At 42.7% G+C, this 25,720-nt stretch overlaps 1 protein-coding gene across 1 annotated transcript; it reads right to left on the bottom strand.

Annotated features, from left to right (window-relative positions):
* Window positions 1-18,167: 18,167 nt before the first annotated feature.
* On the bottom strand, window positions 18,168-21,641 carry pou3f1 (POU class 3 homeobox 1). Its single transcript, XM_069141889.1, has one exon. It carries the CDS (start codon window positions 21,600-21,602, stop codon window positions 20,475-20,477), a length of 1,128 nt encoding a protein of 375 aa, XP_068997990.1. The 5' UTR covers window positions 21,603-21,641; the 3' UTR covers window positions 18,168-20,474.
* Between the last annotated feature and the right edge of the window lie 4,079 nt (window positions 21,642-25,720).

Below are 25,720 nucleotides of genomic sequence, written 5' to 3'. Positions count from 1 at the left end.
ACTTCAGATGCACAGACTCTCTACCTCCCTCTCCCTCTCTCTCTCTCTCTCTCTCTCTCTCTCTCTCTTTCGCAGAGCCACACAGGCACACTCCGGAGGAGCAATATTTAAATCTCCTTCTATTTGTATTGGAAACAGAACAAAGATATTCTTCAGACCGAAGCAAAATGTGTTTTCTTGCCGGCATCAGCAATTCTAATGTTTCTAATGAGTTGGAGGAGAAGAGGAGCGAGAGGAAGCGGTTAGGTATCAGTAAATTTAAAAAAAAGAAAAAAAAAAGAAAAAAGAAAAAAAAGAATCACAAGCAAAGAACAGAAACACCAGAAAAGTTCCACAGAAGTGCAGTTTGGGGCGTCCGCCTCCCTACAAGTGCAGTAAACTTGTGCCAGTATTGTCCACTGATTGCAAAGTCACCTTTGAATATTGTCTCTGTATCTGTGCCGTATTGAGCATGTGGCATTTGATTTCCAAGATTGCGCCGTTGGCTGCCCCTCTCTCTCTCTCTCTAGCTCTCTTTCTCTCCTTCTTGCTCACCCTCCCTCTCACAGTCAGTGTTTCTGCCTCAGTATCAGTTGCAGGGATGTGATTAGGAAACCACTAGCAGACACTGATAGGGAGGTGTTCATATCACAGCTCTAATCTGGAGCCTCGGGGGGAAAAAAAGATCCCGAGGATTCTGCATTGTTAATGGCTGTAAGGTACCTCTTCATATATGGAAAAACGTGAGGAGGGTTTTTTTCATCAAACAAACTTTGAATGAGGAAAGAGAGAAAATGAAATTTGTGAGATTTGAAAAGAATAGTTTGACATTTTGGTGAAATATGCATATTTGTTTTCCGGCAGAGAGTCATAGTTAACTTTGCTTAAATTCAACGTTGGAAACGAGAGGAAACGGCAAACTTTGCCCTGTCCAAAGGAATAAAAAAACAAACACCATCTTTAAAGCTCTAATTATATTTGACTTGTTCATTCCATACAAAAGTATCTTATTCCGCAGGGTCACTGACTTCAGGAAGTGTCTGCTCCTGGCAAAGAAATTGTCCAGCACATAAAACCACAACCTTGGACAGGGACGGACAATATGTCTTGTTGCTGGTCTCTATGCTGAGCTATCTGTCTCTCGCTTCTGGTTTCATATTTACCAAACAGATGTGAGAGTCCTAATTTCCCCCTCAAACTGTTGACAAGAAAGAGCATAAGCATATTTGCTAAAATGTCAAACTCTTTTTTTTAAATGAAAGGTTTAATTGGGAATTTAGTGGACAAGACTTATTGTAATGCAGATATATTTGTGCATTACAAAATAGGCAGCTCTACAAATCTATTGCAGGTTGGTGTTCAAGTTTGTGAGAAAGCAATAATCTCTTTTAAGTACTAAAAGGATGTTACTTTTAAACCACCTTGTCCTAAACCTAACCCCGTTGCTTTTGTTGCCTAAACCTGAAGTACGCTACTTTGTACGATTACTAGTTTGATCTTAGTAGCGAAATGATTACGTAACAATTCATGTTTCACAGTGATCGGTTACTTTGCTACAATATTCCAGCCTTTAAGGTCACTGTGCTGCCTGGCCATCCTCACAGCATATGATCCCAGCGCTTTCCTTTCTCGCACCACATGCAGTCTGGACAATTTCTTAGCAAATGCAACATTTAGGATTCTATATCATTTTCATACTTTTTTTCTGTTGCCATTCGGTTTCATCTTACCGGGGGGAATTCCTCGTGCACACAGGAAGTGAAATGTTCCAGCAACAGTAAAAACGTTGTTTGTTTCCTTCTCTTAACAAGGTGCTACAAATGCTGAATTACCTCAACTCTTTGTACTTATTCTGTTTCATTAATTTTGATTTCCTCAATAGACGAGTACCAGTGTGAAGCATTTGTATTCCATATGCATCAAACAGGCAGAGAGACATCACAAGGTAGGTGATGCTCAGATTGAGAAAGTGTATACGTGTTGAGGGAGAGGAACCCTAGCGATTACTCAGACCTTTGAGAAGTCCCCGTCTCTTGGCTTCAGCACTCCAGCCGTACTGATAAGCGTGAGCCCTGTCAGAGGGACGGTAAATACGGCACTTAAGGATTCCTCTCTCATTCTGTAGTCACACTTACGCTTTAATTAAAGCCCGGAGAGAGAGAGAACAAGAGAGAGCGATAGCCCTGCAATGAGCCGATGCTATCAGGGGGCCAGGCAGGTAGAACCACCAGGAGATGAGCCTGAGATCTGGCCTCCGAACAGTGTACGTATGTGTATATCGAACAGAACAACACAGTGCAAGTTTAGGCACGTGTGTGTGTGTGTGTGTGTGTGTGTGTGTGTGTGTGTGTGTGTGTGCACATTAATGCACACCCCAGAAAAAAAGGGATTCTTGTGTGTGTGTGTGTGTGTGTGTGTGTGTGTGTGTGTGTGTGTGTGTGTGTGTGTGTGTGTGTGTGTGTGTGTGCGCGCGCAAGACTCTTTACGTTACTCTTCCAGCTAAACAGCTGTAGCAAGGCTGCTATCAGATATTTATAAGCGGCTCATGAATATGGATGGCCAGCGAGATGGGACTGATGTTTGTCCTCTAAGAGGGGATGAAAGGAGAATGTGCTCCCTTCCCCGAGAGACCCAGTCAGGGCCGCTCACAGAGCAGGCGATGGGAGCTCTGGATTGGGAGGAAGGCAAGGACCGGGGTGGGTGCCGGTGGTTCAGGACAGATGGTAAAATTTAATGAAATGTGATTTGGATACTCAAGGCAAAGCATTTCCCTTATGGGTTTCTAAATTAAAAACTTGTAGCGCAGTATTAACGCCGCCGTCAAAATGACTGTAGGTTTTTTTCTGCTTCCTTCTAACCTGGTATCGAGCCAATGCATGTAATATATCTGTCAGTCCACAAGAGGATACCAGATTAGCAACACATTTGGCTAAAAGCACGGTTCCTTAGATTTATGCACACACAAAAAACACGTGGTTACGTTTAGGAAAAGATTACATTTGGGTTGAAATAAATAATTTTCGTAAGTAACATAACATAAGTTATTTAACTTATGTAACATAAATTGAATAAATAATAGAAATCCACATTGACATTTGCTTTCCCACGGACTCGAATATCAGTCTCCCAGGTGAGAGTCCTGGGTTTGTTCCAACCGATCACACCCGACCTCCTCCTTATGCAGAGTTTATCACACTTTGCACTGTATCACACGAGCTTCTTGCGGTCAGACATGCGAGGTGCCGAGGTGAGGCAAAACGTGACACTGAAACAGGATCCTCTGGTGGCTTGACAGGTGTATTACACGCTTTGGCGCGATAGCAGGCTATTCCCTCACACATCCTCCATCCAAGTCTTTGACTGCTTTTTTAATTGTGAGATATTTACAATCTCACTACTATAAAAACGAGTGTTGTTGATCAATACAATTTACTTAGTAGTTGCAGAGCTTAGATATTTGTGTTTTAAAAATCATCCGTAAGTATGTATTGTTCTTTTGAATGTGTTGAGTCCAGAGTGTACAATCTCTATAATTACATGGGCATCTTAAATCAATTTAGGTGAGGCAAGGTAATGAGGATTATTCACCATGTGCCTTTTACCATTTCAAACCACAACCATCTCTTCCAAATGGAAATCTAGAATATTATTTTTAAAAAGAAAAGTTACATGTCTTTCCAATCGTCAAAGTGAATAACGAACGTCCTTGTTCAGAGCAGTCCCTCTGATTCCCAGCACCAAACATTTGTCCAGGGGCATGCATAACTGCCTTGAATGTCCACGGTAGAGGTCACCATTTTAAGAGATGGGGTCAAGGGATGCTAAGCACGGGGGCAAGCAGCAGCGCTGTACTACAATGTACCTTTCAATGCTAATCACTGAGTCATCTATCAGAGCTAATACATGGGCGCAAAGCAACCTGTACATGCATTAGACCTTCCCCAATTACCATAATGGGTTGGTTTTTAATATGGCTAATAGGCTGGCACGACCTTGCCCATTCACTCAGCAGGTACATGCACCCAGCCGATGTGAAATGGACATATTTAGAGACTAAATGCCCATTAGGGACTTTTAGCTGTTATGGGTCCATAGTTATGCATCTGAAAAGAGAAGTCTAGGTGGATGGACAGATGGATCTGACAAACAGAAACATTTGTGGTCAAAAGTCAATAAACTGAGTCAGGAAAAGAGCAGAAATGGTGATGTATCCAGAGGAGAATGGATACGACTGTTGCTTTTGCTCTTTCGGAGTACAACAAAATGTCTATTTTATGGGACAGTATTTTGACCATGCAGCCCTCTTCATATGTGATTGTTCTGGTGTAGGAGTACCCTGTGGGCACCACTGGGAAGTACGTCAATGTGGGAGCAATGTGGTACCAAGAGGGCGGATGGGCACAGAAGAGAAGGGGCAGAATCTAAAAAATGTCCCTTCATAAAACCCTGGAGGGGTTAACATTTTGGTTTTCTCTGAGCCTTTGTGGTAGTGGACAAATGATCCCAGGAGTCGGACAATAATGTTTTTATGGGACTCTAAATGTTGAGCTCAACAAGGTCATTGTGGGAGTGTAATGGCCAACACGTGGCCGGGCTTGAACTCCAGCAGCCTCGCAGTTGGTCCGTGGGCCAGAGGGGAGGAGAGGAGGGGAAGCAGGGAGGAGAGGAGGTAGGAGGAGGAGAGCAGGGACTCACCCCTCAGAGTTTCTCCAACAAGCCCGTACTTTGTTCTTGTGGGAGACAAGAGCCACTCAGAACATAAAGTACCTAGTTGGCCAAACTACGCCAGGCCTGGCCAGACTGGGTCTTGTAAATGGGCTCGGAGAGATAATGTTTCCCTGTAGCTAATCTCTGCCTGGATGCCCACGCCCCGGCATCTAGTGAACAATAACCCTTTCCTGCTTCAAACAAGAATCCTTTTCTTGGTCCCGCTTGTCTGACTTTTACTGACTGTCTCACCTCTGTGTATGGGGAGGAGGGTCAGTGATTTATCTTGTTTGTTAGTCAAGATAAAGGGCTTCACTGTAGTCTAGCTGTCCACTTTACAAGTAACATAAGAGAGCTGTGTGTACCTCGACTGGAACATCCAATATATAATACAAGACATAACTGGTCATTTCTTACTGAAAATGCTCAAAATCTATGTTCATGTAAATACTAGCAAAAATTGTTTATGTGCATATATTTTTTTTTTTGTCCGCTAGATTCGACTGTTATCAGGCCATTAAATAGCCGGTGTTACTTGTCATCACTCCCAAAAGTGTCTTTTCAGAATGTAAAGACAGAAAGTCCACGCAGGGTGGAAGGAAGTCGAGGTGGTCGGATGGTTCAAACACAGGTTTTCCAACAACGAGACTGCTGTTTGTGTCCCGTGTGAAAACAAAAAGTCAATGCTGACTTATTCAAACTTCTGTACACAAGTTGACTTAGTAATTACAAAAACACTGTTCACATATGTCTTAGGCTCCACGTCGCTTAAACCTTCACTACTGTTGTGGCGGTAAAACGGCGGAGAAATTGTTCAGAGCTTCACGAGCCCCCCCTCTGCCAAATGATTGTTTTAACAATCAGAATTTGATCCATTCGATCTGACAACATTTGGAAAGTCAAGCAAAGGCGTGTGATTTCATTATTTTTTATCCTCATTTAAGTTAGCGTACGGCTGAACCGAGTAGTTAGCTGGCTCGGCGGTGGTTTCCGGCGCGCACGCTATTCCCATATGCCCAGCGTGCACTCATCGAGGCAGCACAGGAATGTCTCACCGGACATCAGATTTAAAAACTCTGTGAAATACAGAGAGATTTACTTTCAAGACTTCAATCAGCATTGTGTGAACTCGTTTGGAAAACGCTTGAATGTAACGGATGTTTACAAAAATGTAAAATCCCGCACAATTGCTTTAACTTTTACTTGTATGTAACATATGCCTTGTTGACCGTTGTTAACCAGGTGTTTCTTGCTGTTACCATGACAACGAAGGTCTGGTACTCTTGCCGCAGTTTCTCATATACAGTATGTTGTTGATAACGACTTAATGAGCCAACGAGGAGGTGGAGGAGGAATCTACAGTCCCGATGACAACTGATAACGGCCATTTAATAAGCTAATAAACTAATGTGAAGGCCTTTTTTTTAATGATACATTTATGACGTTTTCTCTACTTTGCATATGTGCTTTCACACATTCACCTTCTGTCTTTTGTCAAGTGATAATCAGTCACATTTGAACTGAAAAATGCCAATATGTGACAGTAAATTCAAAGATGTAAACAGCCTTTCAGTCACAAAATGTGTTTGACCAAGCATCAGTTTCTTAGCTTGGGTGAACAGATGTTTAATAGGACTGAGCTCGAAGCGGCGGACTCATCTTGTCTCTCCTTTGTCTCGTAGTGCTGATAGTCACATGGTAAATAGATGAACCCGTGGTGTGTATGTGTTCCTCGGAGGCCCCGGCTTCATGGTCCCCCGAGTAAAGCCGTATGTCTGCTATTTAAAAGGGCCAAAAGCACCAGACAGCTAATCAATAGATCAATCATAACATTTCCACTTCAAATCAATTACACTGTGACTTCCTATCCATCTTTGTTCCTTTGATTCAACAGACTGTGCCGGATCCTTTAAGAATTACTGGCTGTATTTGATGTGTTATTAAAAATTCATCAATTTGCTTTTATATCTTTAGTCACACTCTACAGTACATGTAGTATATTTATGTGTGTATGTGCGTCCTTGTGTGTCACAATGATACTATCAACACAATGAAAATTATAACTACATTTTCAGAGAAGGAATGAGTAAAAGTCAAAAGAAGAAGTGACAGTGACGGAGAGACATAGAAAAAAGTAATGAAGAGGCCACTTTGTTTCCAATCTGCACGCATGAGCTTGTCTTTTCGACCATGTTGAATTCCAGCCATTCAGATGACTGGAGTGCGTAGGCCAGGCCTCCAACGCGTTTCCCCGTCACCATCACAACAGTTGCCATTCATGAGGCTCCACTAGCTGTGGGGACATCTGCACCACCACTCTTGTCACCTCAGCCCCTCTTCCCTGCTGCACAGTGCCCCAATGAAGCAAACAGGAGCACGCATACACTGACATACGTATACACGCGCGCGCACACACACACACACACACACACACTGAACTTCTGCAGCTAAATGCCAGCGGAGAGAATCAGAAGGGCATCAGAGATGGCTGTTGTCTGCGAACGCCCATGTGTGGTTTTGTGTGAATGGGACCCAAGGGTGGGGAGGGCTCTGATACAACAGGGTGCCGGCGGGGGTGGCACATAGCTTGGCCCGCTCGGGTGTGTCACGATGCTCAGAGGGTTGGGCGGGTGACAAACCCAAGGTTTTCGACCCAAACGACCCCCCCAGCATTCCACGCAGCCTCGTTACACCACGGTGACGTGGGTGGGCCAGGTGACCTTTGAGCCTAGGGGTCTCTCTCATGCGTGTCCATTGTGCCACGGGCTCTGTATCAATTTCACACATCTACACAATATGGATCTAACTGTGTTCTTATACCAAGCTTAGTGTTCAGACTCAATGCAGAGCAGTCAGGATACATTCAAAACTATGTTATTTTGTCTATAATGTGTATCATTTCACAGGATAAACAACAATAAATACAGTCAATCATGCCTGATCTGTAATAGTTTCTAGGTTGTAGAGTTAAAACGATTAAAATATATCCGGCTAAGTCAAAGCATCCTGTAAACTTCCCATTCATGATATCCCCGAGCTGGCTCTTCTGCTGGTATTTCACACCATTGGGTACTAGGCGTTAACACAGAGGTTTGTTGGATAAACATCCAACGCTGAGTAGGAGCGCCAAGCATCACTGTTATTGTTACTGCTTAATGCCATGCACCAGCATTGTTGTTTTGCAGCAATCAACACATACATATGTAATAAAGCTGGGAGGCAGCGGGACAATACGAGCTATTGTAACGCCCAGCTCCGACTCAGTTCAGCACAACGGCCCCCGCCGGTCCATATCGAAGCTGACACCAGCTTTGTATAACTGTTCTCCAGGACAGGAAATAACTGCTTCCTTGTTGAGAGTGCAGACTAACGTGATTGGCCCCTGCTGGGAGTTACCTGGCATTTGTCATGATCTTATTGGGTTGGAGCCATCTGTTGAGCACGTTGGCATTTTTGTGAATGGTGAGGGTTGATGGATGGTGATGAGAGTTCAATGGAGGGAAGGACAAGGGGTGACGGGACATTTTGGACTGACTGCGAAGATGTTGACTGTCTGTGTGTGTGCCGCGGCAGTGTCTTTGTGTGTACATGCGTGCACTTCTGAAGGCAAACGTCGATGGCGGTGTCAGGGGTGAGTGATAACCGTGGTCTTTTCAACACTGCGGGGCGGGTCAGATGGATGTGATGGATGGTTAGCAGTCTGGCCTCCTTCTTCACGCCTCTCTCCAGCCCAGTATCTGGTGATCTGGGCTGAGCGCCTGGGCTGCTGGGTGGTTGGGCGTTAACATGGCTGGCTTTGTTAGACGACGATTTCTGGCACTATACAAAAAAAAAAAAGCTTATTCAGTGGCTCTTGTATTTAATAGAACAACCACTATTAGCTAAACCACTTGAATTTATCAATGGATCTGCCAGTTATTCAATAAAGCACCTAGAATTGCTCTTCAGCAGTTTTGACATTGACAGCTAAGAGATTAAAACAACTTCAAATTCGTTCGGGAAGGTTTTTTTTCTGGATTTATTTGGGTTTTATAATACTAAATCCTTAATATATCTGTTCATGAAAAACAAAACTGGTAACTGAGAATAAAGGCGGTTATTTTGTTACAGCTGATATCAAATACTTTATATACTTTCAAAGGCTTTTATATATCACATCAGTTGTTTACGTAGATGAATCTGCAGACTGTGCTTTAGGGACAACCGCAGGAACAAAAAGGATCCCTTACTGCTTACAGCGTTATTTTCAGACTGTCTGATATGAGCTTAGCACTGGGAGAACACCTGTTTAGCTGGAGCAGCATAAATGAAACTGAGTAAAAGGCAAAAATAAAAGAGATAAAACATAAAAATGTGATGATGCTTTTCATGCAGATACTTTGTTCTACACTTTTTCTGTCCCCTTTGTTTGTTTGTTTTTAAAAAAAAAAATGTACTCTCTTCAAACCTGCACCCCATCTGATTTGTTTTTCATTTTAAAATCATTCCTAATTCTTTATCTGTTCTTTTACTTTCTCTTAATGCTTCTCGGCCGACTTTTCATCCCACCCGTCTCATAATCTGCCTCCTTACCTTCTTCTTAGTCACTGGATTTCTTTTATGTCTTCTCTTCCTCCACCTTTTTCCCTTCTTCATCATTCTATGTACTGTATATTGTGTGTGCATAAAACACATGTATGCTGTATATTACATTACATTACATTTCATTTAGCTGACGCTTTTATCCAAAGCGACTTACAATAGTATAGTATATAGTATATTGCACATGTTTGGGATGGTTGAGTTTTCTGTATTGGTAGAGGTGATGGTGTATCTGCCTTTTCCTTTCTGACAGAGGTTGGCTCTCCATGACCAGGCACGTGTTACCCACCTAAGTTTGAAGTCTCTGTGGACTCTGTGGTCTTCAGGCCCAGGCAGCCTCACAGAGGGACAGTCAGCAAGCAACACCCTGGAGAGAAGCTACAGTAACCTGCCTTGTGTCTTTTCTCAATCTTCAAACACGGGGGAGACAGAGAGAGAGAGAGGGAGAGGGAGAGAGAGGCAACAAAGGCTCATGTGAAAGAGCATAAGGCCTTCGCACAGCCGGGCTCACTAATTGACGGCTGCAGGGAGTGGGAGAGTCAGTGGGAGACATAAGAAAGCCACCAGACCCTGCTTACACTCGGCACATAGTGTATTCATATGTCCAGTGCAGAAACAAATAACACATACACACAAATGTTTGCACAGAGCACAATTTTTTTTTAAAGATAATAGTTTCAAAATCTTCACTCACTCATTCACCTTTCTTTTAGCTGTGATGCGGCCATACCTGCAGTCTTTTATTCACACCTCGTAACATGACTTCTGCAGACACATGCAGAATTTGTTTCATCTCATTGACATACGCTCTCACATGGGCACAAGGAGAAAAAGGCCCAATTTGCTGCTTTGTCACTGGTTTAATAATAGCAAACTGAAGGCCTAGGGCCACTATTTAATTGCTTTGACCATGTGCACCAAAGAGATGCCACACCAATTAATCCCCTCGGTGGCAGTGTCCTGTCCCACGCCTCAACCCCCTGGCAGGGCCATCACGCAGGGGAGAGGTGGGTGGGGTGGAGTGGGTGGAGAGGCACATGGGAACCCCTCTACCAACAATGGGTACCAAATCCATACCCTGTGCTCCGCTTCACCACCACCACCCCCACTCAACATCAATGGATCCCTTTTATCTGTATGTTCAAGCTAACAACGCAAACTGATTGACGTGAGTGTGTGTGATTCAGGCTGCCAAAAACATAATAAATATAATCATATTTTAAATGGCGTGAGGATGGAAACTTTACAACAAAGATCAGTACTTTGTGCTAGCAATAAAGAAAAAGTATTCAGATGCTTTAAAAAAGTAAAGTCAGCCATACCACCAGGTAAAATAGTCCAATACAAGTCCCTGCATGCAACATGTTACTTACACAAAGGGAATACAGAAGTACTGTGGTGTACTTTAAATATAAAAAGTAAAAGGGCTCATTATGGAGAAGGGTCCTGGTCATTTAATTATATTACATGTAGAAAGTAGGTTATAATAATACTGCATTAACAGGTAAGTAGCAGTTTAGCTCATCTGGAGGTAATAGAATTTCATATTTGCGTTTGGTATTTTGTATTTGTTTGGTGGTTTAATACATAACTTTACATATACAGTAAGTTCATAGGTTTTCTGCAAATTTACCACTACAGTGGTTCAAATAACTGGTGGAAAACAAATCAAATTAATTAAAAATAAAGTATTTTTGAGTAAATGTACTCGGTTATAATCCGCCATTAACGGAAAAAGGAGACAAAATGACCATCCGGTGGGATTTTAAAAAGTCTAGATTTGAGGTGAGTGACAGATTCCCCTACTCCTCACTCTGCCTGCCTACCCCGGGGTCCTGAGTATATACCCCAACAAAGGACCTGTCACCTCTTCCCATCATCTCCTCACCCCCGGGCCCCTCGACTGCGACCACGGAAGGTAACTTTGCCTGGTGTGACCACTGCAGGCAGAGCAGCAGGTGGACAGACAGCCAGAGAGAGGGAGATTAGAAGGAAAAAGACAGAGACGAGTGGACAGAATTGTTTATTTGCCTCTTTACATGGGGGGGTTGGGGGCGTGGAGGGTGGTGGTGGTGAGGGGTGGGGGGAAGCTGAGGGAGCAGTGAGGGGGTAAGAAGGAAGGAGTGAAGAGAAGAAGAAGAGTGCTGCGGGTGGACGCAGCATCTGGCTGATATGCAGCCGTGTACTGAGGCGATGAGGCGCCTCCAGCCCAGGAGGAGGTAAAGGGGAGTTTGCGTGAGGCCAACAGAGATAGCCGAGGAGATAGACGCTAACAACAATAGTCCCCCGTAGCCCACAGTGCCAGTCATTCACGCCACTGACAAACTCTCTCGACCATATCATTCTGTGAACTTCCCTTTACATCTCACCTACGCCTAAAACTTTGCTCATCAGTCATTCAGTTTGCGGCAATAATACAGAAATTAGGATCCATCATGAATAAAGAAGAAGTGTCACGTACAGGGGAGGCGATCAGTGCGACGGCAGGGCAGGACGATCACTGACCTTTTGTCTTATTTAAAAATCAAAAGGGTGCCATCGCTAGGCCCGTGGGGGAAAAGAGGTGGCCTGGCTGGAGAGAACCGGGGGTGTCTGGGTGCTAATCCATGGGACCATCGATGACCTTTGACCCCTGAGGGCATTGGGGTTGGGCTCTGCCAAAATGCGTCTGTGAAAAGTCAGGCCTTCCCTCTGCGCTTCGAGGCAGGCCAAACCTCCCGAAGTCCTCCTCCCAATAATGATTTATGGGGCAGGGTGCAATCGACACACGCTTAGCCCTGGGGATGAGCCTAAATGGTAGTTTTGACACAACTGAGGAACGAGGTTAAAGGTGATCAATAACAAGCCACTGAAGGAGGAGAGACAGAATGACAGACAGAGCAAGGAGGAGAAAGGGAGGTGGATGGGGCAGCTCTTTTTAATTGGCCTTTGCTCATTACTCGGCTCTTTTTACACCATTGCCTCTTTTGTGTGTATCCCTGCCTTCAGCTCCGGGTCACATATGTGTCGGGGTGCAAGGTGGTTTTGTTCAATAGTCCTTATGCTGACCTCAAAATATGTTGTTCACAATTGACTAGTTTAAAGTTGGTCTCTGTGTAGAAGTCAGAAACCTTTTCTTTGATCAAAGTTTTGAATCCTACTTTCACTCAAGTATATTATTTGTATTATTATTATAACTATACTTGTCTCAGAAATAATGGGCTCCTACTCACCTCCTAATTCTGACTATATTTCCTTTCATTCTTCCATATCCTTCATTATAAAGGTCTGTTTCTTCTGCTATACAATTATATACTGGTCCTATCATTTGCTACGTCTCTATTATCGCAAGTCTTTGACTCTGGCTCAGCAGCATGAGGTACACTGTGTCCAGTTACAGCCCCCTTCTATCTTTGCATATTCACATTAAATGTCTTTCCTTCTACATTTGCCCCATCTCTGCTAACTTTGAATGCCTGTTTGCAAGTTTCTCTCGTGTAGCCTCCAAGAGAGGGGATAGCAGTAGTGGGTAACACCCCCTCTACTTGCTACATACACACACACACACACACACACACACACACACACACACACACACACACACACACACACACCAGCAGTCGTGGAGTATCTCTCAGAAGTGAGCTGATTAGGCCTAAGACTGGGGACTGCTTTGCCTAATCATATCGCTGCATCCAAATCATCTGTGTACATTTCTAATTACATGGTGGCATGCGGTGTCCTTGAGCGCAGTGGCAGGTCTCCATTTCATCTCTGTGCTGTGTCTACCCCCCACCCCCGCCCCCGCCTCCCCACCCTCCTCCTGCCATATTTTTTTTTCCCTCTCCTCTCTCCTTATTTATTTATTTTCCATCAGCCTTATCTTTGTTGTTGTTTCGGTTGACTGTGCGCTGAGCAACAGCACTCATTTGCCCACCGATCGTCGTCCTTTGAACTCGGCATCGCAGGGCAAAGCCGACTGTCTGGGGCAGCGGGATCATCTTTGATGATCTGTTTATTGTCCGGCTCCAATTTGCACTGGGTTTGCAATACAGCATCCATTCCATCATGCATAAGACGAAGGATCAGTCACGAGTAAAGGACAACGGCAAAGATTTTGGTTAAGGTTTGGACAATAGGGTTGGCACGCGGGGTTGAGTGAAACTGGAAATTCCTTCTCTAGATCCCTGTGATAATCCTGTGCTTTGGTTGGTCCATATGTCTACTTAAAGAAACAGCAGAGGCGCTCAGTGTATGACTACGAGGTGATTTTCCAGCTGCTGTTCCTATACATTTTTGAAGTCTGAAAAGCCTGTCTTTTTTCATACATTTGATGGAAGGAAGGCCCTGAACATTTAAGTGTGCTCTGAGGTTAGATGACCTTCCTATTGTTAACTAGTGTTTCTCTTTAATCCAAGCCTTGTCTTTTCTTTAATCTGATCCCTCATCGTACCGGTGAATGTCCTCCACTATATACTGACAGTATGTTCCTGTCATTTGCCAAATATTTTCATTATTGCAAGTCTTTGACACTGGCTCAGCAGCAAGGGTTCATACTACAGGAGGTATATATAGTTATACTGTAGCCCCCCCCCTTCTATCCATGATGACCTTCCTATTGTTTACCAGTGTGTGACTGCAAGGCCTTGTCTTTTCTTTCCCTCTCCTCTTCTCTGCAGTGAACCTTGTTGAAGCATTGAAGTCGAGCGACATTGCAACGCCTTCGTTACAGCTCACAAAAGCCCGGTGTGAAGGTAAAGAGAGGCGACAACCTTTAACATGCGACTGCCATGTCCTTTTAGGCACAACAATTAACTTTGCAACCTTGCGCAGTCGTCTAAAGAACCTCCTCAGCAGCTGTGCTGTCTGGTTTCAGACGTGTCATGAGGTCCTGAAAGGCTAATGTTAAAAAATAAACATGATTATTTCTACTTTGTCTGGTTAGTGAATTATCTCTGATATATTTCTATGAATTCTTTGAAACCTTTTGTCAGACATCCTACAAAATGAAGGCAGGTTGTGCAGCACAGATGATTGCATTTATCATGCCTTGCCCTATGTGTTCTTATCACCTGCTAAGGTTGTCACAGCCATTGTTTAATACCAACCAGCTCACTGAATCAGTCGTAATTGCTGCCACTGAGCGTCTCTAAAGTACGACTTTCTTCTCATTGTATGCCACCAACTGTAACATCTATGTGCAGCAGCCTGAAGGCAAGTTCCTGAGATATTAGTTCTCCACTCTCAGAACTGTTAGTCACACTGACAGACACCTGAGGCGATATAAAATGTCCCTCAAAGCCATGAAAGAGAGAGACGGGCTACTTCTCTTCTTCAAAACCTCCGAGTGAGGAGCAAAGGGATACGGCGGGGAGGGGAGAGTAACTTTCTGAAGCTGCACTTATACTCCTTCGCATATGGGGGCCATACCTCGGAGTAGACATGAAGAGGGAACCCATATAGCTACAAGGTCCAGTATCATAAATAACACAAGACTTCTCCTCTCCCTTCTCCGTCTCCTTCACTTCACTGCTGGAGTGTTTCATATGGTAACTAGGTGTTCACTGTGTGGCCACATTGTTGCCCATCTTTCAAGTGGCTCAGAGGAGGAAACCTTGAGGTAGAGGAAGAGAAGGAATTTTTGATGAAAAAATGCATTATTCTCTTCTTTTTTTCCAGTTTCCTCTGCCACTGACTGTGGGAGAGGAGTATTTATTACATAAACGGTAGGAGGAGGAGAGGGGAACTCGACTGGAGGAAGACATAGTAACAGAGAGTAAGGAAGCTACAGGCTCTTTTACCTGTCGGGTTAAAAATGTGGGTCTGATGGGAGAATGAGAATCCTCTGCACTTCTACCTATAGAGTGATACGTTACATTTGATGTGTTATGAAGAGGATGTACACTGTTGATGACCTGTTTATGCAGTTTAATTGCATGACTTACTGTCAGTCATATTTTAGTATTGATCCAACAGGACTTTACCATTAACCTGCCATAAAAGAAAAATGGATGCAGACATATATCAATGGATAAACTGTATTTTGACATCCTGGAGGCACATCTGTTGGGTACTAATACTTAATAAAGGTCTGGAGTTATAAATGTTAATAAGTTCCTCATGAATATCTGTCAGTCCAGGTACTCTTCATCTCTTTTACAAAAAGCAAGGGGTCAAATTTTACTTTAAGGGTTATTTCTGATTAATTGAAATCAAAGGTGAAAAGACTTATTATGCTGCAGATGGATGAATGACAACTAAAATTAAATTTAACAGCCTGGCAACCCAAAAATTGTTCTTATAAATGGCTTGTCACTGGCCTTTAAAGCGGCGATAAGGGATTAATTAAACATCAAAACATGAACAACATATAAATCCCTTTAAGTATGTCCAAGAAAAAAAGTGGCACCCAAAAACTACATGCCTCTTTGCCAATAAGTAGCTTGGTTCTCCAGCATCACCCCACGTCTCTACACGAGGATGATCTGGAATCCCAAGAATCCCGACCAAGTACATTATTCAGCCGCTGCTATTATTTCCATAATTGCCAGCATTGTGATGGTATTTGTAATGTCATTAATAACAGGCGTTGGCGTATAATACGCTTAATGTTATTTATCTGTTGGCAGATAGCTTGATGCTGCTAATCCTCATTCATTTGCTGTGGATCAATGCAAATCCGCTAGTGTGAGTGAACCTCCCCCGCCCCCCTTCCCCGAGCCGATGGTTCCTAATGTATTTTCCCACCATTAACCAGCCATAATCCCTGCTAATCATCACTAATCCACATCTCCTGTGTGTGACGATACTTCCCTGATGAAGGAGGCATCGGTGTTCTCGGGCGCCCGGGTGCTGCTGAGGGCCGGAGCTCCACTGCAGAGTGCTGCCGAGGGCCCACTCAGTGTAGGAGAGCAGACTGCTGAGAGGGGGAAGAGCAGAGAAGGAACAGTGGTGATTCGTGGGTCAAATAGCCGGGTTTTGCTGTTTTGTGATGAGTTCTCCTCATGTATTATTGATTTAACAGCATAATCGAGGTTGTGTCCCCTCTATACGGCGCAGAATAAAAATTGCATATCATCAAAAAATAACAGTTGGTGTGAGCTCTCTTGTCTGGTTGACTGTGGACTCCTTCTGTTTCGCCATCTACTGTATGTCCACTCGGATAGGGCTCTGGTGTTCTGCACTGCATTTCAATGTATTTCTGCTGGTCACTCGGAGGCTCTGAGTGGTTGTAGGGCCTGTCCTAGAACTGAGAGGTCTGATGTTTGATCCCTGACTGAGTTATGTTTAAAATTTCCAATAACAGACCCCGTTGTCTCCAAGCTTGGCTCTTTACTGTAAAGAAGAGGTCAAAAATAGATAGGGGGCTAGCGAACAGGGTGGGAGGCTGCTCGTGCACCAAAACACATTAACAACAGCTTATGTGCACCATAGATCTTAACTCAAATGAAATGATTTTCTAACTTCATAGATGACAAAAAGAAATACAACATTGTCTCTGTTACTAACTTCTGTAAAGGTGGAGGATGATTGAGCATTTGAAACTACGACGCACGACTGTATCGCACAAGCATACACAGAAAATTAAAATGATGTCATTGCTGTTTATGATTATTATTATTATATGATTACATTTGTAATTTTGTTGTCAGCATCATACTCATTTATTTCTCTTAACTTTGAGGTAGAGGTTTGATGTTGCAGTACCCCGGTTGTACCAGCAGGGTGCGCCTGTGGCTCGCTGTTGTCTGGCAGGTTAGTTTGCTCCTTAATGTGGCCTCCTCTTCCACAGTTTGACCACCTCAGTCACTGCAACACCACTTTCTTTTTATTTCATCACAACACCACAAAAGGCCGACCTTAAAAAAAAAAAAAATCTACAGGGTCATACTGTCTCGTTACTTTTTGTTTTTTTTTGTCAGCGCACGAGGACACGGTTGTAAATATGACGCACATACAAAATCTTTAAAATAAAACTGAATTACGCAAATTGCCTGCTGATGAGTAAAATTTTGTACTGCACCAAAACATGTATGAATGGTAAAGAAATGAATATCAGCATGCTCCAAAAAAAAAAACCAAAAACGGACTTCCGTTGGAAACTGAAAGACACTTCAAACTTTGCATTTGATCGCAACACGTTTCGTTGAGAAAGAATAAAACATAAATGTGCAACTATCAACTATTTCAAATAACTTGCTACTGATGAAGTTCTGGTTCCAACAAACCTGGACTTTTAATTTGTAAGCTTTTTCAAACTAATGTTGAATTTGACTTCAGCTGAAGCACCATCTTTTCAACTTAACTTTTCACGGTGATTTTTAAAATGTACAAATGAAACTGTGAATTTGGTTGAAAGAGAAAAAATATCAACGCCTGATGAATTTACCCACATATGTGTTGCTCTTATGTGTACAAATACGAAGGTAAAAAAAAAAAAGAAAAAAAAAAAAAAGAGTGCTCTCTGGAGCTTTTGCCAGTGGTGATGCGTAGGATAACCTTCAGACTGCACTTCTGATTTAAAGAAATCGAATCTCTATTTAGATGCTAAATAACATTAAGGTGTGTTGCCTGTAAATCTAGGCCTGTCTCTCCTCTTGTGAAATTTCAGGGCCTGCCGTTGATGTTGATGCTGTGTGTTTTTCCTCTCTCTATCTTTGGAAAGGAGGCGGATTTTTGCCTGCAAGCACTTTTTTCTCAGATCAAAGATTCGTCACAATTTAAATGCTTAAAACATGTCAAGTGATGATCGATGGTTTATATAAAAGAAAACACCCCCAACTATAACTGAGGAATGTCTATTTTGGCTATTCTAAATAATAATTATAATAATAATAAATGATAATAATAATAATAACACTAAGAACAATAACAATAACCACTCAATGAAAAGACAGTAATTCCGTATTAATATTGCACAATTTAATACTGCGATTACACAAAGATGTGAACAACGTCACAGACTGTGAACTTAGCAGGGAATGCCTGAGGTAAAATACTGTTGTCTATTCCCCTTAACAGCACATGTACACAGCTTCTGATTTGAAACGATCCCCTGTTACATAAGGAATCAGGAGCTATTTCAAATGAACACATGATGTGCTCACCACTTCCCGATGCTCAGCACACTGAACAGCATTAAACTTTATGATCATGTTTATCTTGTTTGCCTGGTGATGCCACAACAGACAGCAACACAAAGGACGAGTGGTTTGGCTCTTAATGAAGACAGAAGACCATTTCTTGTATATATGTTTTATGTAAGTAATAAAATATTACTATAACATAAATATAAATGTGACTTTGCAGTCTACATTTAGCAATCAACATACAACCAATGTAGTAAACAAAAGGAAAAACATACTGAAAATCCACTGCAACATAACCATTAACAGAGCTAAACAAAAAGCTCCAAACACTTTTAAGAAATAAATATATATATATAAATGGTCAGATTCATAAATGAAATCATATTAAAATATCTTCTTGGAATTAGTAAGTGTACAAAACTGCCCGGAAAGAAAGAAAAACAAAACAATATCTCAGAACAGATACAAGTTTACATATTGGACATATTTACATATCGGAAATAATCCTGGCAACATTTTCTCTAAAATCTTTTTTTAATTATTATTATTTTTTCTTGAAAAAAAAAAGTTTCCCTCATCTCTTTCGAATAGCACTGCTGTAGGCTTTTGGACTGGTCCAACATTAAGAAATGACACAACGCATGAGATTTTCAGATTCCCTTTACAGGTCGGGAAAAAAATAAATATATCTAAAGTAAATCCCTCCATCACTGATCCTCAAGGAATTATTATTTTCTTTTCTCCAATTCCAGCGTTTTAATATAATACAGTGGACATATGGAACAAAGGAAACGGTGCCGTTGTAACCAGATTCAAATATTTTTTTTTAAACACAGAGGAACAACAAACAAACAAAAAAAAAATCATGTACAGGCGTGATATTCCGACAAGGGGCACTGAAGTTACCTGAGTTATTATTACTTTTCATTTCGTATTTGACCAATCTCTCGTGAAGTGTTTGGAATAGAACAGGATAACAGGCAGTAAGCAGTGTGAGCTGACTGTGAGCGCTCTGTGGTGATAACCAGGAACCTGTAAACATGGGATTGAGGCTATTGTGTTGAAGCCTAATGAGATCAGCTACACTCACTATTTTATTAACAGACATAAAATCGCAATAATAATAATAATAATAATAATAATAATATTAACGAAAGAAATAAGTGCTCCATGCAAAGAAAACAATAATTGGAAAACAATCAACCTCCCCCCCAAAAGAAAACAATAAAACGCGTGTTTAGAAGTGCCCTTTTAGCGTCTGGTGCTGTTTGCAAATTTCGACGTGGTCAGCTGCAAAGATTTAAATATTTTTAAGGCATGCAGTCAGAACTTGGACGTCCTGTTGCATTGGACTTTTTTTTTTTTTTTCTGAAACGTGTCTGACGTTATTAATGAGTGTTTTCGGGTGCCACAATTTCCATCACTTCTCAACCGTCAACTCCCACTGAGTACACAGAAAAAAAAATTAGAGGCTGCTCTGATGACTTACAGTACCTAGAAGCAAATTATGAACGAAATCATAGACACTCTGCAGAAAGAGAGACACTGAAGTTAAAGTATTTCCAAACCAAAACATCACACTTAATATAACAAAGAAAGTATACACTAATATTCAGAAATCTGGTTAATCAGTTTAAGCCTGAAAAAGCAAAAATGTTCATTCAGTGTAGGCTATTCATTTCCAGTGTTGATCGTTTTCAGGCAACCACCTCTTTCTGGTGGACGCCAATAGTTCATGGTGCACCCAGGAGGAGATGAGCTCAGTTGCCACGTTTAATCACTCCCCATTTGGAACAGCCATGGGATATCAAATTTACTCTATATGCATGTCTCCTCCATATAATTTTGGTAAATAAAGATCTTTGTTTCACTTTAAATGCGCACGGAATCAGTAACAGTGAATTTTTTTTTCTTTTTCTTTTTTTGGATTTTTTTCTTTTTTCTTAACATTTTCCCTTTTGCCATTTATTTGTTGGACATGGCGATCTCCGAATACTAAAGGCAAAACTGATCTGTTCAACTTTTCCATGTCTCTTTTCTCTCAGGAAAACAAAAGCCAAACTTAAATACTGTAAACTCCATAGTCCCTTTTCCCTTTTCTATCCCCCGCGGAAATGCTCGGATTGTTCATGAAAACAGTCACTGCACAGGACTCTGTAGTGTGCGGTGTAGAGGAGGGGTCTCTGCTTGGGAATATACGTCCTCCATATTCGGGTGAGGGACCCCCACTGGTGTCATTCTTTTCTCTTTTTGTCTTCTGTTGCAAAACCAAACACGGACAACCTCTTTTTCCAACTGCAGAGTGCCGGCTAAAGTGCTGATTTCATGAGCAGATGGCTTTGGGCATTTTAAGAAATGATTTTCCAGCGCCCCTTTCACCCCCACTTCAATGGAGGTCCTCTTCTTTCGTTTCCTGCCCTGCGCAGCAATCTTGTCTAAATTGGTGGGACTGCCCGTGTTGGAGTCTGTCTCCTCCAGCCACTTGTTAAGGAGCGGCTTAAGTTTGCACATGTTCTTGAAGCTGAGCTGCAGCGCCTCAAACCTGCAGATAGTGGTCTGAGAAAAGACGTTTCCATACAGGGTGCCCAAGGCCAAGCCCACGTCCGCCTGCGTAAAGCCCAGTTTGATCCGCCGCTGCTTGAACTGCTTGGCGAACTGCTCCAGGTCGTCGGAGCTGGGCGCGTCCTCGTCCGAGTGGTCCTGGTGGTGGCTGAAAGCCTGCTGGGGCGACTCCATCTGGTTGTCGTGGCTGCCCGAATCGTCGTGCAGTGGGTCCCGCATGCCATGGTGCAGGGAACCGGGCTGAGGACTCAGCATTGCGTTGAGGTTTGTGTATCCAGGCTGGGAGTAGACCAGCGACTGGTGACCGTTGGATGCAGGGGACAGCGGGGATAAGTGGTGCGTTGTGGTGGGCGCCCACGAACCATGGTGGCTACTCTGTGTCTGCTGGTGCACCAGGTGAGATCTGTGGTGGAAGCCGCTGCTCAGGTCCTCTCTGCTCGCCTGCACGCTGGGTTTGTGCTCCTGCTGTCCGATGTGGGTGCCGCTGGACCAGTCGGTGTTGGAAGTGGGCAGCCACTGGTGGTGCGTCAGGCTCATCGGGTGTCCCGTGTTGGTAGCCGCAAGCCCTTGCAAGTACTCGTGGTGCATCATTTTCTGCACCTCTCTATAGGTCGTCCCCTGGTGCATCCTATCCGAATCCGGATGCATGAGCGGGTTAGACGGCAAGGAGTTATTCCTCGGAATATACTGAGCTGTTGTCGCCATGGCTCCTACTTCGAAAACTGACGAGCACTTCGGAGGTCTCCAGGCTTTAGAGCCAAAACGCAACAGCCTGCTCTGGGAGGTCTTGGGGTAGAGCGAAGACACGCCTCCCCTCCTCTTGTATTGGCTCCTCTCCGATTCAAGCCCACTGGGGACATATTCAATAGGTGCAGGGTTTCAGAGCATGGTGCACCGCATTTTTTGCGCACGATGGATAGAGCTCCGATCTTACATATGTTATAGAAAAACATATGTTCTATTTATTAAATGTCTCTGAGTTTTTAACAGTGCGCCTCTCGTTTTGTGTACGACCTTCTCTCACATCCGGTCTGTCTATTAGATTTTTTTTTTTTTTTTTTCTCCAACCCCTCTCCACGGAAGGTGAACGGGGCTGCAGCAGCGGTGTTTGATTAGGTTTCCCCGAGTTTGGACCGGTTGTTTTGCAAATAACCACGTGGGGGAGTACGGAGATCTTTTTGAAGGGTTCCCCCCACCCTTCAAACACACACATGCCCACACACGCGCACGCAAGTAAAGACACACGCCCGTGCACCTTTATAATAGGTCACTGATGATTATAGCGCTCCTCATTTTAAATAGATTATAAGGCGCGAGGCTTCAGCTCTGCAGCCACCCACACAACGAGAGGCGTGTAAATAAGCCTATGTGATGTGTCTGTGAATGCTGTTGTAAATGTGTGACAAATCTGAAAGCATTTGCTCTATTTCAAAGCCTGCGCGTCTGTCATTTATTTGTATTGTCTCGGTAATTTTCAATGTTGTATGATCTCATCATCACTACCCACTTAGTTATGATAGGCCAAGATACGCTCTCTCTCTCTCTCTCTCTCTCTCTCTCTCTGTAACCCCCCCCCCCCTCCCTTCCTCTCCTCCCCTCCCTTCCCCTCCACACACAGTGTGCAGGTGACAAAGGTGACATATTATACACAATTTATTCACATCGTTCAGTATCTTATTTTGAAATCCAGGACGTAATACTATGGCCGTTATCAAGGTTTGCTACCACATCTGATAATTGCCACACATAACATATTAATTTAATTTTGGATGACACTGTATCTTCACTGCCAGGCTGTTCCAGTTGTTCTCGATTTTTCCATCCCTGGAAATTTAGATTTAACAGAGTCAAGAAAATAAAATAGGCTATATTCTTATCATTTACCTCTCAAAGCATTTTACTAGGCAGCAACTTGGAGAGCGAAACCTTGTGTTTCTTCCTCCTGGCTCCTTCCTCACTACCTCTCCCGGTTGATCTGATTATTTTTCCCTTCACGTTTTGTCCCAATAGCAAATTACCAATTCTATGAATTGCAAAGCAGCCTCAGAGACGCTGAGGGGTAGAGAGAGGGGTGGGGGTGCGAAGATTGAAAGGGATCTTTGCAAACACAATCACGTTCTTAAATGGAAATGCGGGGCTTTAAACAAATCTTACATCTCTCCCGTTCCATTCGCCTAAAACTCTGCAATCAGCCACATGTTCCGCTCTTTCTAAAACAGGAGCTTTTTGGAAGGTTTTCCAGGCGCAACAGTCCCATTTTAATCATTTACCTGAAAGCAATGTTTTGCCTTTTTTTTTTTTTTTTTTTTTTTTTTTTTTTTTTTATCTCTGCCGCGTGTTTGTTTGTTGTCATCCTCCCCATGCGACTATTCTCTTTCTATTTACAGGACGACTCAACTCTAGTGTTCATTTTAATCCGGGACTACATGACTAAAAGGTAAGTTGTCTCCTTTCTGCGGCTACGTCCTTGCTGTACTCTTGTCTCCCGCGTTAACAATGTAGCGAGTGTGTGCGTGGAAAATGTTGTCGGGGTCACAGGTGCTCGTCATCATCTCTTGAAAGGCGTGGTTTTTGTCCACCCATCCTTTATATATTTATTTGAGATGAGTGGGAGACTATCCTCGCGACTTATCTGCGTGTCATTTCAGAGCAATTTATTAGTAAACAAAGTCCGATTTTAAGATGCGTGGTGACATTTTTAACGTGATTTACACCTGTTTACTGACGGTATGCGTGATATGTCTCATTTTAAGAAGCATGTGATTCATGTGTTTCACTTTGCAAACATGGTATTAACTGGATTTTCAAGCAACAATAATTTGCACGAGTAAATATCCAGATTTTATCATAGAGTAGGCTGAGCTGTAATCAAATTATTGAACAATACATTTATTAAACGTATTTAGTGTAATTAATACTTTTTACAGTAAATCGCAGGAATCTGATAAAATGTAAAAAAAAAAATTAAAAAAAATGAATAAAATAAAATAACATGTATGACAATGATGGACAATGCTCCTCTAACGCGACTGCTCAATGAGAATTCCCAGCCAGGACATTTCTTATTGTCACTGTCTTTTCTTTGCGTGTTAAAATCCTGAGAGACCCCAGTGGCTGCGTGTCACTGCTGTAAGGGACCGGAGCTCCATGCAGCTCGCAGTTAATGAAGATACGTTAGCCATTCAGTCATTCTTGTCCCCCCAGTCTATAAAAAGCACTGGTTTCTGTCACACAGACCCAGTCTTGTGCTTCGCCATGCCAGCGAGGAGCTGCTGGAAAAGAAAGATCCAGATGCTTCGGCCCTTTTGTAAAGAATATGGCCTTGTGTGCGCTGAGGTGCATTTTTGCCAGGACGCACGAGGTTTCCATGGTGCGCGCGATGAAAGGGATCACACAGAACTTAGTGGTGAATGACAGACCGTACAGGAAAAGCGGCTGGAAATGAGCACGATATGATGGATTCCCCCCCCCCCCCCCCCCCCAAAAAAAAAAAAAAAAAAAAAAAAAACCGGAGTGAAAGAGGACAGAAATTACGAGGCACACTGAGTATGAACCGCAGAGATGAGTGTCAAGGAAGTTGGGTGACCTTTCACCAGAAATAAGTCTTCTTTGTGTCACCCTGAAAACACAATTCTCTGATTTATCCTTCACTTTCCTGCGAGTTCCTGTTCTGTGATGTCCTGACACAATATCAACATGCAGCAGAGACTTTACAACTTACTGTCTAAAAAGTAATTTTAACATTGACAGGACATTAAGTAAACAAAACGCTTTTGCTGACCAAACATTTACTTATTTAATTTTTTTTTTTGGGAAACCACCTAAATGCAGGGAGTGTTTTCTTGTGCATCTGTAATTTACCTTGATATTTATTAGGATTAGAGGCCTTTTCTTTTTCAGTCAGTCACGTGTTCACCCCCCCCCCCCCCCAATCTACTTAATATGCAGTAGTTATTGTCAGGAAGCAGCTCAACCAATGGGACCCCACCGACCCTTCAATTAACCAAGTTCCCCTCTTATTCTCACTCTGCCTTGGTGTCTGTACAGTGAAGATGCACAGCAGAGGAAAAAAATACAATGTATAAAAATTAACTGTGACAAATAGGAGAATTGTAAAAATATGTCACCCCATTTTCTGCACTCTCTCCATTAAGAGGATAAAAATAACCAAAAAGAAACGATTAAATGTGCAATTAATCAGAATACAATTTGAATAAATCCCATGTCTATTTTCAAAACATGAATTTGAAGGTTTTTAGAGTGAACTCTAAGAGCAGGTTATTTCCGTCCTCATTCCCAAGGCTATACATATGCGAACATTTAATTTAGAAATGATTTTTTTTTTTGTGCCACAAGTACACCTGAAATAACACTCTCACATTCTTAAAACGGTGTCGGCCTCATATTAGATGTTTAATACAAGTCTTCCTCAATTCCAGTGGGAACATTTCGACCTGCCACAAGCTATGTTTAGATTTTAAAATTCACATGATGTACCTCCCAACGACAGCGAGTAGAATAATATCCACCAACTCACTCAATCAGATAATTGTATTTCGTTTTCCACTTCTTTTTTTTTTGATAGACACGCGTAATAGGCTCTAAATATGCAATAGAAAAAGCCCTGTTTGCCCATCCATTTTGAAGACCAAATCGTCCCGTGCTTTTCAGGTAACTTTTTTCCCTTTCTTTTTTGGCTAATGAACTTGGGCTATTCTGCCAGCATCCCCCTGAGAATGCAACGAGGGGAAAAAAAGCCTCTCTTGTGGTAAAAGGTGCGAGTTTCTTCCTCTATCTCCCGGCTAATTAGGCAGGGTCTGAAC

Source organism: Embiotoca jacksoni, unplaced genomic scaffold (assembly GCF_022577435.1).
Source record: "Embiotoca jacksoni isolate LCO1_2020_lvr unplaced genomic scaffold, fEmbJac1.0.p SCAF_11, whole genome shotgun sequence".
In the NCBI taxonomy this organism is placed as follows: Eukaryota; Metazoa; Chordata; class Actinopteri; family Embiotocidae; genus Embiotoca; species Embiotoca jacksoni.
The sequence above is the reverse complement of the archived record's forward strand: the minus strand, read 5'-3'. Positions and strand labels throughout refer to the sequence as shown.

Bases quoted from the DNA above. Each gene is read 5' to 3' on its own strand.
- pou3f1 (XM_069141889.1), bottom strand. From the start codon at position 21,602: ATGGCGACAACAGCTCAGTATATTCCGAGGAATAACTCCTTGCCGTCT.